Here is a 15,502-nt window from a genome sequence, read left to right as displayed (position 1 = left end):
TCCCACCTTTTCCAGCAACTTTAACTGCAATGGTTTGTGTGCCACCAGGGGATTCCCCTAAAGTGCAACTAACAGATGTATCAGTCACCGTACTCACAGTACAAGCCACTCCACCGATCGTAACAGTTACATCACTGGCTGTGGTGCCGAACCCGGAGCCTGTGAATCGCATGATGTTTAAAATTTTTAAATAAAGCAGTAGTTCATTTTGTTCTGGCGTGCCATTTTAAATTCATACAGAGGGTCATAGCATTCAACATTTAATTAAAACATATTTTTTGTACTGGTGGCCCATTTCATACAGAGATCTTTTACCACTTATTAAAAAAACTACAGTGCAAAGTTTTATTATAAAATTGAGATATGTTTTACAAAGCATGTAGATATCATATATGAATCAGAACTCACAGGAATATCTATGGTTTCTACAGTTTATGCTACCATTGTGGACGTATGTGTCCTTGGGCAAGACACTTAACGGCAATTGCTCCAACCCAGTGGTCACTAATGGGTTGTTCAAATTATCAACCATACATAAAAAAAATGAAAAAAATCCCCCCTCAAAAAAATAATAATCACCCACAAAGTAACATACATGGTAACTCATAAGCTGGCATGAGGTGTTAAACCCGTGTGATAACGACTGTCATTTTCCGGCCACGCGAGGATAAAGTGAGTTACATTCATTCATTCATTCATTTATTAGTGACCACTGAATTAGAGCAGTGTCTATTAAACATTTGCCTATTGGTAGCAAGCACCCCCCCAAGTTACAACGCAAGCGTCTAACCGCTGAGCTAAGTCGCCATTCAAAGTATCTACATTACCTGTTAAGCTGATTGAATCTCCCGTCACGCCACTTGTTGGTGTTACATTCGTCAAAGTTGGGGTTGCCGCTGACGACCATTGGAAGCCACACGATGTCGCTGCATCACTGTCATAATCTCCGTCACATTTAGATGGAACGTTGTTGATGTAAACTTGAACCTGAAGTTACACATGTGCTGTTTACTATTTACCCACCTTGCTTGGTGTATGATGAGTATCAGAATACACTTAAATGTGAACTGTTGCTGTTAAGCATAATTTGAAACTGTTTTTTTCCACATTTTGTGGCTAAACTTGTATTATAGTTTCTGTCTAAAGTGTAACCCATACTTAAAACAATCTCTCACAAAGTTACATACATGGTACTTAAAATGGCACGAGGTGTATGAAAGAGAAAAACTGTGTTTAACGACTGTTGTTGCCCCGCAAAGCAAGTATATATAAATAATATCAGTATTAAACACCCTAGCTGTACCAACCTGGGGCTGACTGTGTCCAGTGCTGAAGAAATCTCCATATATTGGGTTCATGTTGATGCCCCCCTCTGTTACTACAGTGGGTGTCACTACAGGGGAATTCCCAACCATGTTAGTACCATCAGTTGTCATGGCTGGGTACTTTCCCCCAGGTGATACAAATGTTGTCTGCCAGGAATATCTATAAACAATTTAGTTAAATATATTAGAGTCATTTACAATTGTTTGAATGCATGAAGATATGGGGAGCAGTTTATTACCCTAACAGCCCTAGTGCTACTATCTAGATTTCACTGAAGCAGTTTATATCCACTCAGTAATAGAGAATATATTCTATAAGAGTGGGGTCTCCAGTGAGGCACACCTGAGACCTGGGATGTAGGTCTATTACCCCAACACCCAGGGTGCTACCATCTAGACCCCACTGAGGCAGTTTATAGACACTCAATGATAGATATTCTATTCTAAAAGGGTGAGGTTTTTCTTTATAAAGGCAATATTTTTTTTAAGTGACGCACATACTAAACGCGATACCTTTATAACAGAACACATCAGCTTACCCATAACAAGTTCCACTTTTGACCACATTCACCGAATTCACTCCAGCCAAGCTTTGTAGTTGCAGAGTTAGATCCTCGGCCGATATATTGGTGGGAAGTGCTGATAAAGACCCAAATGTTGGATCAGCGAATGAAATATCGAATGTTCCGGTCACTGCTGGTGAGGCAGCCATTAACCTTGTAACCCGAACCTGTGTGGATTGTTTGGTGATTACTAGTGGTTACTGATGGGTTGTCCAAAACTCAACCATACAGAAACAATAATCCCACATAAAACTACAGACATGTTTGAATAATTGAATAATATTATTCAATTTCAGCCGAAACCCCCAGAACCACGGTCCAGAACCAAGTATATCTTAACAATTTCTTGCGAGACGCAATATAACCCATATTACAATATGAGTTGCTTTGTTTTCTAATTTTCTAAATTATATTTTAGCTTAAAAAGCTCTGATCCATGAAATCTAGCCTCGGTTTTTAAACAGATATCCCCTATGCTAACAAAGGCCCCTTATACTTACTCTGCTGGTAGAGTTCCAGTCATTTCCATAAACAGCTTCATCTGAGCTAACGGTTGTTTGACTTGTAAAGGCCACACCTGGTTAAAAAAATAGTTCGTTGTCAGAATTATTTAATTAGAATAAATGGGCACATAAGTTAAACAAAATAAATGGGCATGTAATATATTTCTATTAAAAGAAACACCATTTAAAGTAGGCCATTTTATATTAATAAATACCTACCTAAGTTAATGTAGTTTAATATTAATGATTAGGCACCTAATTTAAATGTTATCTAATGTAATTTATGAATGGCCACGTACATTGAGCCATTCATAGCAAATTTGAACCAATTATCATAAACTTTATAGTTTATACTCTGCTTCAATGTAAATGTGTTCCAAGCAAATTAATCTTGCATTAAAATCGAACTGTTTTACCCAGAAGTGGAAAGCTGCTGCCACAGTCGATGGGGTAGAATGTGACGTTGTAAACGTTGTTTGTTTTTGTCACAGTGAGACTTTCAAGTTTGATTGAAGGAACAGCGGAAGGCTGGATTCGCCTCTGCATTTCTGGGGTCAAGATAATAGTTAATTAACAATCTGCCATGAGTATGAATATTTATCATTGCATTAAAATAAAAACAGTGGAAACATTAAACCCAGCATCATCAGGTTGAGGGCAAGTGATTCAAACGCTAAGCTAAGGCCCATGGTTTTGTAAAATAAAACTATTTATTTAAATAAATTACTTGGGATAAAGCAGTGTTTTACTTCATTTATTAAACTATTATGGACATAAACATCTAGTCTAAACATTTGAACAATAAAATTGGACACTTTATAAAAGTTAATGTGCATCTTCAAACACAGTAGCGAAGATCAAATTAATTAAAACCACAAAGAGAAGAAAATTAGCGGAAATACAGTGATAAAAACACGGAAAATTGTTAAGTAGAAGCATGGCTACTAAACGCACATTCATTCAATACTGTACATACAAATAAACTTACCTTGAATTTGGTCATCTGACAGGGAGACAGAGCTCGCAATGAAGAAGTTATCAACATAGTGATCGGTATCTGGATCGTTGCCAGCAGCGATGTAAAGCTGACGAATCTTAAAGTTGTTGCCGTTTGCGTGTTCTGTAATATTATAACAAGATATTTATAAATGATATGAATGAGGGGGTAACTTAATCATTTTTTATCATAGCCCATACCACTACCACTAAGAAAAGTTACTTGTGATGTTTTCTTATCAAAGCACATAGGCACATAAAAATGGCAAAAATTTAGAAAAATATAAACTGAAGAGAATTATAAATAATAAAGCCAAGAGTCACTTATAAATTGTCACACAGCAGCTAAATGTTAGTTTTGATGCTCTGTTTCATACACTTTGTATATACAAGTCACTACTTATGCATTTTTAATGATGTGTGATTATTTTACGAAGCATTTTTTATATATTCAACCACTAGGTTGGAGCAATTGCTGTTCCGTATTTTATCAAAGCAAATATGCTAACAACCATGGGTATGGCAAAAACTATCCACCACAATTGCATAAGCAAGCATGGTGTCTTTGGTTTGCACAATAGGTAAAACACAAACTACTCACTCTCTTTAAGAAGTTTTTCAACATCAACGCAAACATGTTTCCATGTTGTTGAGTCTTCCAACCCCAAACCGTTGAACGCAACAAGATAATATTCCACGATGGCATTGTTGTTGTCAACATCTTCAAAGAAGTAACTTATCCATAGATGGCTGTTGATGTCTCCAATGTAAGCAAAGCAAACCTGGTACAAGGTAATTGTTTGTGGTGAACTAATACACCTCATGCTCACTGTCGAGTTATAACATGGGTGTCTTCTTATACACCAGACATACATGACGTATTCATACACCTTATGCTCACTGTCGAGTTATAACATGGGTGTTTTCTTATACACCAGACACACATGGTGTTTTCATACACCTCATGCTCACTGTCGAGTTATAACATGGGTGTCTTCTTATACACCAGACACACATGGTGTATTCATACACCTCATGCTCATTGTCGAGTTATAACATGGGTGTCTTCTTATACACCAGACACACATGGTGTATTCATACACCTCATGCTCATTGTCGAGTTATAACATGGGTGTCTTCTTATACACCAGACATACATGACGTATTCATACACCTTATGCTCACTGTCGAGTTATAACATGGGTGTTTTCTTATACACCAGACACACATGGTGTTTTCATACACCTCATGCTCACTGTCGAGTTATAACATGGGTGTCTTCTTATACACCAGACACACATGGTGTATTCATACACCTCATGCTCACTGTTGAGTTATAACATGGGTGTCTTCTTATACACCAGACACACAACACTGTAACACAATCCTACAACCTTGCTATAAACTGCAGTGAAGTATGAATTATCCCATTCGTTGAAGAGATACGATGGGTTTTTAAGTGAGCGAGTTCCACAGAATGAATTCTCACTTGAAATTGCTCCAGAATACACACCAGTGTTTGTCTCAAAGTCACTGAAACAAACAAATATCATAGTTTTGTCACAAGAATATACACTTTTATATACACACACAACAGCACATTTTAACATGTTACAAAATTTCGGTTTCGAACCACAAACACTTTAAGTTTCAACTTTGCTGAAAATGGTTTTAGTTGTCAACCAAAATGAATAAAAAAAAGACAATTGTATCTTATATATATATAGACTTAATGTTTGTATTGAAACTATAGACTATACTTTTACAAAAGTTTCATATTCAGAAATTTTTTTTGAAAACCTATGAACCAAAAATGTTATGTTTCAAAAATATTATAAATCAAAGGACAAATACCCCCAGTTAAAAACACTTGACTTACAAATACTTGAACGAATTCCCAGCCAAAGTAGTTCCAAGTTGGTGTGGGCATCTTGGTCCAAACAAACTATTGATGGCATTAACAACATGTGAGGTAGGGGCATCAAAAGCAATTGGTGTAGATATGTAGCCATCCACAGTCAAGGTGAAGGTGTCTAACTTTGGCACGCCAACCTGGACCTCAGTGGTTGTCACCGATAAGTCACCACTGTTGCTGGTGGCACTTAATTCAATTTTGCCTGCGTGGAAAATACAGTATTTGTAGGAGATAAAAATTTTGCACTCGTTATTACTTAACAAAAATACTTAAATTTTTATACTAAAACAGCTTTTTACTAGTTTGCGCATAAGTTTTCTTCAATTCTATACAATTTTTAAATAGTAAATTAAACATAAACACATCTTGTGAACATTTTCTAAATTGTTGGTTGTTTTCTCATTAAATGAATTTATTGAACTAGGTCAAAATGTAGCATCAGAAGATACTACACTTGCTTTTAATTAAACAAACTTACCGTAAAATATTGGCCGCTGTCTTTATTCATTTAGTTGGAAAATCAGAACAAAAGTCACAAATTAAATGAATAAACTTATTGTAAATACACCCAACTAACCTCTGTTGGTTTTAAAGGTGATATCATATGTATCGTTTACATATGTCACTGTTTCAACTTCAGAATTCGTGGGAATCAATGCCGTGATCGCTGACTTTACTTCAAACTCTGTGGCTCCAAACAAGATGGGGTCTGTGGAGGTGATTTAGATGAATTTAACTTATTTATTTTCGTGTGGCGGGCAACGACAGTCATTACAACACCGATGTTCAATTTTATACATCTCGTGCCCGCTTACGAGTTACCACGTATGTAACTTATTTATCCTCACATGGCGGGGCAACAACAGTTGTTATAACACGAGTGTTACTTTTCATACACCATGTGTCCGCGTAGGAGTCACCACATAAATCATTTTGTGGGTGATTGTGTTTGATTTTTCCACTATTCTGTAGTGCAGGCTGACAAGTTAGGCAACCCGTAAGAGACCACTGGGTTAGAGCAATTTTTTTAAGTATCTTAAAGACACACAATCTAGCCCCATAGAGTTACAATATATCCATCAATTTGCGACATAATATACCGTGCTTTCATACACTTCAAGCTAGGATGTGCTTCCATACACTTTACTGACAAGCTAGGATACTTCTACGTTTGTTCATGTATGGAAAACCAAGGGAAAGACATTGCAAACACAAACCATGCATGGTGGCTTCATACACCTCATGCTCTGCCCCTCACTCAACATCCAACAAACCTGTTGAAGTCTTGAACACAGTGATGGTGAATGAATGTCCACTGCATGAACTGATACTACATGTTGTCTCAATGGTCCACTGGGATGATACAGATGTTTGTTCAACCCAATCCTCAAGCGAGATTGACTGATGTTCATGGTTAAGAGTAGATGTGATTGCCACGGTTTGAACTTCAGAAACGGCAAGAGCTGGAAACAAAGAAAAAAAGTTTAATTTTGTATATATTTATAGAGTGTGTTACTTTATCAGTGATATCAGAATTATTTGTGAGTTAAAGTAATTAGCTTTAAATGCCTTGCCCAAATACACATACTCAATAGTGTCATTGTCAGGTCAATACCCGGGACCCTCTAGACTGGAGGTAGGTGTCTTAACCACTATTTTACAGCGCCAGAAATACATGAAATAATATTAGAAGTTTGTTAAACTTGAAACCTGTATTCTCTGGTGTGTAGTTTGTAGTATCGACCTTCACTTTCAGTTTAAAGTTAGCACCCCCAGTTCCTTGAAGATGGCGGATCTCAAAGTAATGTGGAGTTCTTGCTTGTAATGTAACTGAGGCACTGTTGCCACCAGATGTAATTATCTTAGTCTGCGAAAATGTCAAGTTCAAATACATCAAGGGCCCTATACCAGAGGTAGGAAACCTATGGCTCTCAGTACAGAGAGGTGATAAAAATTTTATTTTAAATCCTTCCCTAAAATGTGTTCACACCAATTCATACACCTTATGCTTGCTTACGAGTTACCACTTATCTAACTTTTTGAGTGATTGCCTTTTTCTGTATGGCAGACATTAGTGACCACTGGGTTGGAGCAAATGCCATTAAGTGACTTGCCCACATACTCCAACAATGGTAGCAGCAGCAAGCCTTGAATCCATTACCTCTGGGCTACAGACAGGTGCACTAAGCAAAACATCACAAAATATCAGAGATTAAAACAAATTCGAAATTACTTTTCCAGCTTCATCTTCCCCGTTAGTGTTGATGTAAAGGTCAGCGTTGTCGTCTGCGGCAAGATTGAATATGTGCCCTCCAGTGACAGCAGGGTAGTAAAAACCACGGCTACGAGAAACAAAGTTTTCTCCACTGATGGTACCGGATTCAGATTTGTCAGTGTGGAAAGTGAGGTAACCTGGTGGATGAAATTATTAGGATTTGTCCAAAATTGGTCTTATTCTTCAGGTGTAAAAAATACCTTTCAAGTAATAAGGAGAATAGAAAAAAGAAAAGTAGATTTTGTTTATGATCAAATTTATGAGTTATTACATATGCAATTTTGTGGATGATTATTTTTAGTGATTTTTTTTTATTTTTTTAAAATAATCTGGCTGACAATTTTAGGCAACACATTAGAGAACACTGGGTTGGAAAAATACCCTGTGGGCTAGATGCAGGTGCTACAACTATAGCGCTGAATGCTTTCAACAAATATTTAGATTGTTTGAAAACCAGTAGCACATTGAGCTAGAACTGACTATTTTGAATTGATAAAACTAACACTGTAGGAAATCTAAATAGCTCACCAGATACAGAAGTATCCAATGTTGCATCTTTGTCAGTTATGCCAGGGAAGACCTCAATATTAAGTCCACGGCCTCCAGCGTAAACGCTCTTGCTTGTCGCTGGTTCGGTGGCGGTCTTACAGATGATTTGGTTATCAGTGACACTTGTCACTGTGCAAGCTACACCTCCAACCATTACCTGTTGAAAGCAAAGTTAGCCTTGGTTTGCATGAAATAAATGAAGTTTACATTATCCTCGCGTGGCCGGAAACGACAGCTGTTATAACACGGGTGTTTATACACCTTGTGTTTATACACCACCTTACAAGTTGCCATGTATGTTACTTTGTTGGTAATTCTTTTTTGGGAAAGAATTTTTTTCTTTTTTTATGTGTGGCTGATAATTTGGACAACCCATTAGTGATCACTGGGTTGGAGCAATTGCTGTTAAGTGTCTTGCCCAAGGACACATTACCTACAATGGTAGCAACGAATGAAACTTTATTTACATGAATTTCCTAATAAATGATGAATGATTGAAACATACATTGGGGTGGGGCAACACCATAAGTTATAACACAGGCATTCTATTTCATAAACCCCTTTGCCTGTATGTAACTTTGTGGGTGACTGATTAGTAAAAAGCATGCATCTATGTTTTTGCAGCTAATTTTATTCTTTATTGTCTCCAACACATAACAATTTATGTTAAGTTAGAATGGGCAAGAAATAACCATGATTCTGCATTGTCTAACTAGTACAGGTAAGTTGTTAAATAGTAAACCACACGAGGAAAATATTAGAATATGCAAACGATAAGTTGATAATAAGTTTCTTACTCGAGCTCTGATCCCAGATTGATCATCAAAGTTTCTCCCAGATATAGTAAGCATGGTCCCACCAACAGTGCTCCCTTCTTTTGGGGACACATCTGTCACAACTGTAGAGAAAATATATTTGGTTTAAATGATTTGAAACCTTTATTGGTGGTACATCAAAAGTTTCGAGTGCTAGTGTGGAACAGACAGTGTTACTATATAATTTAAGATATAGTAGGGTAGGGGAAGATAGGACACCTTTGCATTCTATTTTCTAGTCCCATTTAATAGGAATCAAAAAAAATCAAAGAATTCTAAAGCACATTATAAAACCGCTGTCATGTCTCTCTAACTTTTAAAACAGCAGGACAACAGGAGCACTTTTTAAAACAGGGGTATGATTCATAGGTTTAAGCCTAAAACAGATTTTACCTTTCTGTGGGGCCTATTAGATATATTCAAAATGACTTCAGTTTTACAGAACAACAGCATTTAAAACGACAAAAGCATTTGTACCAAACTTAAATGAATACATGAATGCAACTTTTTTATCCTTGCATGCCCAGATAACGACAGTCGTTATAACACGAGTGTTCTGTTTCATACACCTCGTGCCTGCTTACAAGTTACCACGTATGTAACTTTGTAGGTGATTTATTTTATTTTTATGTTTGGCTTATAATTTGGACAACCCATTAGTGACCACTGGTATCCACCTGCATAAGTCTGTAGCATGTAGATCCTGTTATCTGCGCTTAGATGTTTAGTTGATGAGTACGGTCTTGATCTGCCGAACCCCTCGTTGACGATGAAAGAAAAGTTTTGGTTTCCGACGTACTTGCTACGGATCTTGCAAGTGAGAGAACCCCAGTTTGATTCACCCTCTGTCCCATCAAGGGAAATGCCATACCTGGGGGGGGGGGGGAATAAATAAAATCACAAATGTAGATATAAAGTTAAGGCAAATGTATCTATGGATATACCTGAGCTTTTATAACAAAAAATATTATTTGTTACTATGATTGAGAAATGGATAATAATGTAAAATACGCTTGTAACAACTTTAAGTTAGTGTTTCCGTCTGCTGGTGTTTATAAATAAAAATACAAATTTTAGGGACAATATATAACAAACTACCTGTAGTATATATTTTAACTTCTCCGGTATAAACGTAAATTTTATTTTAACGTTTCATTGGCCATTCGGCAAAATTACATCAAGGTTTTGACAATATAGTATCATGGTTTTATCCGCAAAACCGTTAATAAAATTGGTATTTATACTATGGAAGTCAAAAATATATTCCACCATGCCTGGTAGCAGAAGTAAGACTGTTATATTGGAAGTGATAGTACAAGTAAAAAGTGATAGTACAAGTAAAAAGTGATAGTACAAGTAAAAAGTGATAGTACAAGTAAAAAGTGGTAATACAAGTAAAAAGTGACAGTACAAGTAAAATGTGATAGTACAAGTAAAATGTGGTATAAAACAAAACAACGATAATCTAGACTGACTACATTATACCACACTGTGGATTAATATAATGCAATTTATAATTCCCCTTCTAACTTAGTTAATGAACTTACGGGACATCGGTGTCCTTCAAATGATCACATTGCCCCGAGGTCAACCAGATCCTTGCTATGTTTGAAGTCTGCCCATTGGTTGCTGTAGCAACAGCAGAACTTATCAGGTTGGTGAAGAGTCGGCCGCGAACTTTAATCAGAGACTCAGGTTCAAGTGTCGTTGCATTCAATGATTCAACCAATGGAGTGCGACCGCTGTTCACCTTTATATTGCATTGTTAAATAAATAAATTGAAATATAAAATCCATCAGCAGCCTGGGTGTTGGGGTGTTGGCCAACTCTGGTTCAATGTCGGATAAATAAACTTAAGTAAAGCATACAGAAAATAAATGGTTCTGTATATCAAATTAAATACAGTCGCGAAAATCTAATTTTGTCAGATTGAGCTTAAATTCATTTGTTTAGTTTGAGATGGAAAATGGCTTGCTGTTTAATTTAATCGAGTACTTATTTGTGTATAACGCTGTCCCCAAAACCCTAATATAAGTAATTATTTAGCTTTCATTTGGTTCTGCCAAAAAAAGTAAACACTACTTTGGCTCTTTAAGTGAATATTTATAACAATTAGTATTATAACAAACAATCTCACATGAAATCTACAATTCCAGCTCGTGTAAGCGTTGTTGCAGTAATGACTGTTGTCCAACCAAACTCCATTCAACTTCATACGAATGTAGTAAGTGCCCTTTGTCATCTCTCTGCATTAAGTATATACCATTACACAACAACGCAATATATTAACATAATAATAACTTTTTTTGTATCTTCGATTACGGTAGTGAAGTATTTTAAACGAAAAGACAGGGCGACAAAACTACAGCTGTTTAAACACGTTAGAGGTAAAAGTGTGTTTAAAATTAGTTGGAAGAAAATGCTGTAGGACCTGCATATACAATGTTGGGGTTATGGGCCAACTCTGGTCTAAATCCCAGGTCCCATGGCGTGCCTCACTGTAGGCCCTCATCCATATAGAATGTGCATATGCAATGTTGGGATAATAGCCAACTCTGGCCTAAATCCCAGGTCCCATGGCATGCCTTGTCCAAATACTTCACACATATAAAATACTATTCACCTCGTGTAACACACAGTTTGTGTTTCATCGCTCTCAGCCTCATGGATGTCACAAACATACTGGTTGACTGAGTTGACAAGGAAAACCTCTTTACGAGGCTCATCTCCGGCGAAGGTCATTTGTACCGCAAACCCTGAAATACATGAGTTATTTAGCGTGGTGTAAGGGGATGGTTATAATGTAACCTGAAAGTGAGCATGAGGTGTATGAATACACCATGTGTGTCTGGTGTATAAGAAGACACCAATGTTATAACTTGACAGTGATCATGGGGTGTATCAATACACCAAATGTATATGAATTACCAAATGTATATGAATTAGAAACAAAACAGTGCAATAAAAAATCATTCCCAAACATTACTAAGGGATTTCCCTTAGCTATAAAATAACACAGGTGTAAAGAATCGCGTGATTTACTCTTGGTGGCGCATCATGAAAGCTGGATATACAATGGCAGTAAAAGTTTATTCAAACCTAATTTACCTATACCATCATTGGTTCACGCAAATAAAGACGACGCTTTGTGGTAGCTCGCCATTGTAACAGCGTCGCAATCTCGTTGATAATTATTGCGCAAGTATCCACGAACAGATGGCGTATCCATAGCATTACGTATTATTTTATTTATCATTTCGAAAAACAGCAGCGACTACCATATTATTTAAACAACGAAGAAAGGGAACTAGCAACAAAACTAGTCGTTAAAACACGTTACGGACAGAAGGCATGAAAAAGATCGTCAGCTGAAAGCGTTGCTGTTGAACGCAGATATATTACACACAATACTATAAATCATATACTTTTTCTACCGCGAGTGACAGTTCCTTAACGTAACTCCAGTTACGAATCAGTTATTAAACCTAATTACAGACCATTTATCGTTAAACCTACCGCATTTCCACCTGGCAAATATGCTGTACCAACCGCAGCCCGTACCGACACGCAGTGTGAATTTTATAACGTGGGGTAAGATGGATATCACTTGAACGTAATATCCCATAATTTATGATCGTGTTTTGAACCATTAACAATGCTCTTTTAAAATTCTGAGATATCTTTTAAAATTCTGAGATATCTTTTAAAATTCTGAGATATCTTTTAAAATTCTGAGATATCTGAGATAAATTTGTAAATATTCTTTGTTTACTACCCAATGGTTCGATAAAGAGAATGAAAGCATGGGCCATCTTACCCCAACCGACTATAGGCCTACGATATACCAAGCATGAAACCGGTTGTCGAACCTTGAAAACACAATCCGCATATTAATGTTGATAACGCATATAACTATTCCATAAGTTAGCAGTTACCATATTTTCCTTGTTTCATTTTCCCGCCTGTTGCCACATTACTATGATAATAGACCAACAACAACAATAAATTTACGAACCTTGTCCAAATATCTTGATCTGAGTTGCTCCATTTTCCCCGCCATACTTTGGTGTCATATATGAGACATATGTAGTTTCCTGGGCTGTAAACCAACGTAAATATCATCTTATCGCAGTTTAACTAAAACAATTAAGATTCAAGTGCTACGAAATTCGTTACTGACAAAAAGGTCAATGAATTGTTTTCTATTTTCGTCTAAAAGGACATTATCAGTCTCTAATTTAAAAGAATATGATTTTATAATTGTTTGAATGTTCTTTATTTACTACCAAATGGGAAGGGGAAATAGATTAAAAAGATGTCCCATCTTTCCCCACCATACTATAAATAGTTTACCTTAAACATTACTTTTAACTCCTAACTGTCATTAATCATTGTAACAACTCGTATGGTATGCACACACGTGTTATCATAGCAAACAAACTGTGTACAATAAAACGGTCTAGCAAGTTAAAAGCGCCCATCGCGATAAACGCCGTTAATTGATGATAAAACAATCTGTTTGCTCGCGCGACACTTTGAATCGAGCTCGGCGCGTTTAAGATCATCTGCCATTTATAAAGTAAACGCAGATGGCGAGAAACAAATTGTTGGAATAATTCACATGCGTGAAACAGCAGTTAAACCAATACGCAGTAACTTGGTTTTTATGCGGTAGTTAATTCTACATTACCACTTGTTTAACCCACATGGTGGGTAATGTAACGAGTGTCCTATTGATCATATACACCTTATGCATGTATTCCAATTCTGTATAAAACTTAGAAATATTCTTTTAGTAATCCTTATTTTGTAGAAATTGGCGTCTTGCCTGATAATACGTGCCCATAATGACGTCAGTGTCGCTATGGTTATAAAATAAAAAGTTTGTTTTTTCAATAAAGTTTATTTTTCGTAGAGGGACTCAGCTTTTGAGACGATTCTGCATGTGTATGAACATAAAACAGACTTCAGCATGTGCTGTATCATATATAGTAGAGTGGGGGAAGATGGGACACCTTTTCATTCTATTTTCTCTACCCATTTGATAGTAAACAAAGAACATTCAAAGAATTATGAAACCGTATCCTCACGACTTCCACAGACCGTTGTTAATTGTTTAAAACACGATCCGGATTTTCGAGTGTTATGTGTTAAAGGTGTCCCATCTTCCCCGATCCTACTATACATTGTAGGAATGTATGCGACTGTGAATGCAGCAACACCGATCTGCAGGTGCAACTGTCTGCAAGGGTAGCGGAAGTGACGTGAAAGGACGTTGAAAGATAATAATTTCACCATTGTTTTGTGTAAAAGGTCATTCTAAGTGTGAATCCAATTGTTTCGGACAATGACATAACAATGGTACATGTCTTAAAACAATTGGAGCCTTCGCATATTATTCGATTGTTTAGATTCCTGACTTCATAATGGTGGTATCTACGTAATAATTGATGCGTTGTCATCACACTTGGATTGTGACATCACAAATGAATGAAAAATAATCCAGTTCCTATTATTTCCCACAGCGGGCGGCGTGTCGCGATGAAAGGCCATTGTTTGGTCACAATCGGCGCAACAAACGGGAGAGTTTGAAATTAAAATAAAACAAAAAATGTTTATTTTATATTTTCGCGTCGTCTCCACGGCTTGTTGTTTTAAAAGTTATTTATGTTTTATTTGTGTTAGTGACCGTATGTAGGGGTACGAGGTCACCCTTGTAATTACAAAAAGTCAATGAACTGAGGTTTAGCAGCATTTGAACAAATTTAAAATGCTGCAAAATTTGTTCCGCCAAACTGGGGCAATGGTTAAGTCATATTAAGTTATATATAAAGAAAAAAATTTACACAAGTGTATTGAACAATTGATTTGGCTACCTATATAGTTTAAGATCACAGTGATGACATTTCACCAAAATCATTTTACCGGGTAATTTTACCTCGTGACGTCACGGAATTTATATTTTTTCTTTTTATTTATTTTTTTAAAATATTTATTTCATGAAAAAGCTTACCTTCCGACGTCACAATGGTCCCTATGACGAACAACAGAACGTACGCGATGGCGCGCCCCATTTCGTCGTGTCTTCTTCGAACAATTAATGTACGCAACCTAATTCTTAAATTTCGATACAATTTCGTTAAACCTGCCGAAAGAATCCCAAAGTTACTTAACTCCAAGTTGAAAGAATCCAAGATTTTGCAACAACTTTCGTGGATCTGAATGTAGAGATTAAACCTACGGGAAATACTTTTGCAGTTGTTGTAAGGTTGGGAAACATAAACAAAAATCTCACAGTTTAAATTACGTTTTACTACAATAAAGAAAACATCAACTGAAATAACGAAGAAACGAGAAAAGTAAATTATTACTTAAAGAATGCACAGTGTTAAGAGTAACTAATTTAATATAACGGAAGAATATATTTTGTAAAAAACGGTCACCTAATAGTTGTTTAATTTGAGTAAACGTTAATTAAGGAAAATGATTCATTCCAGCAAATTAAAAGCATTTGGTTAGTTTGTTATACAGATTTTATTAAATAATTCTGAAAAACAAAAT

At 36.3% G+C, this 15,502-nt stretch overlaps 1 protein-coding gene across 1 annotated transcript in view; it reads right to left on the bottom strand.

The window, feature by feature from the left end:
* Nucleotides 1-15,133, bottom strand: part of LOC149743660 (fibrocystin-L-like) — a 68,813-nt gene extending 53,680 nt beyond the window's left edge. Inside the window, exons 1-22 of the mRNA XM_089891968.1 lie at nucleotides 14,955-15,133; nucleotides 12,957-13,040; nucleotides 11,565-11,697; nucleotides 11,079-11,187; nucleotides 10,489-10,691; nucleotides 9,619-9,812; nucleotides 8,924-9,024; nucleotides 8,106-8,283; nucleotides 7,536-7,714; nucleotides 7,013-7,169; nucleotides 6,577-6,765; nucleotides 5,880-6,011; nucleotides 5,267-5,504; nucleotides 4,782-4,920; nucleotides 3,989-4,169; nucleotides 3,380-3,511; nucleotides 2,808-2,939; nucleotides 2,389-2,465; nucleotides 1,865-2,055; nucleotides 1,308-1,485; nucleotides 828-987; nucleotides 7-159 (exon numbers count right to left, since the gene is read on the bottom strand). Coding sequence (XP_089748094.1) covers nucleotides 7-159; nucleotides 828-987; nucleotides 1,308-1,485; nucleotides 1,865-2,055; nucleotides 2,389-2,465; nucleotides 2,808-2,939; nucleotides 3,380-3,511; nucleotides 3,989-4,169; nucleotides 4,782-4,920; nucleotides 5,267-5,504; nucleotides 5,880-6,011; nucleotides 6,577-6,765; nucleotides 7,013-7,169; nucleotides 7,536-7,714; nucleotides 8,106-8,283; nucleotides 8,924-9,024; nucleotides 9,619-9,812; nucleotides 10,489-10,691; nucleotides 11,079-11,187; nucleotides 11,565-11,697; nucleotides 12,957-13,040; nucleotides 14,955-15,015 — 3,301 coding nt within the window. The 5' untranslated portion in view covers nucleotides 15,016-15,133. The remainder of the gene's footprint in view (nucleotides 1-6; nucleotides 160-827; nucleotides 988-1,307; nucleotides 1,486-1,864; nucleotides 2,056-2,388; nucleotides 2,466-2,807; nucleotides 2,940-3,379; nucleotides 3,512-3,988; nucleotides 4,170-4,781; nucleotides 4,921-5,266; nucleotides 5,505-5,879; nucleotides 6,012-6,576; nucleotides 6,766-7,012; nucleotides 7,170-7,535; nucleotides 7,715-8,105; nucleotides 8,284-8,923; nucleotides 9,025-9,618; nucleotides 9,813-10,488; nucleotides 10,692-11,078; nucleotides 11,188-11,564; nucleotides 11,698-12,956; nucleotides 13,041-14,954) is intronic.
* Nucleotides 15,134-15,502: the final 369 nt, after the last annotated feature.

Source organism: Ciona robusta, chromosome 1 (genome assembly GCF_009617815.1).
Source record: "Ciona robusta chromosome 1, ASM961781v2".
NCBI classification, from domain to species: domain Eukaryota; kingdom Metazoa; phylum Chordata; class Ascidiacea; order Phlebobranchia; family Cionidae; genus Ciona; species Ciona robusta.
This window is presented reverse-complemented; position numbering and strand designations above follow the sequence as displayed.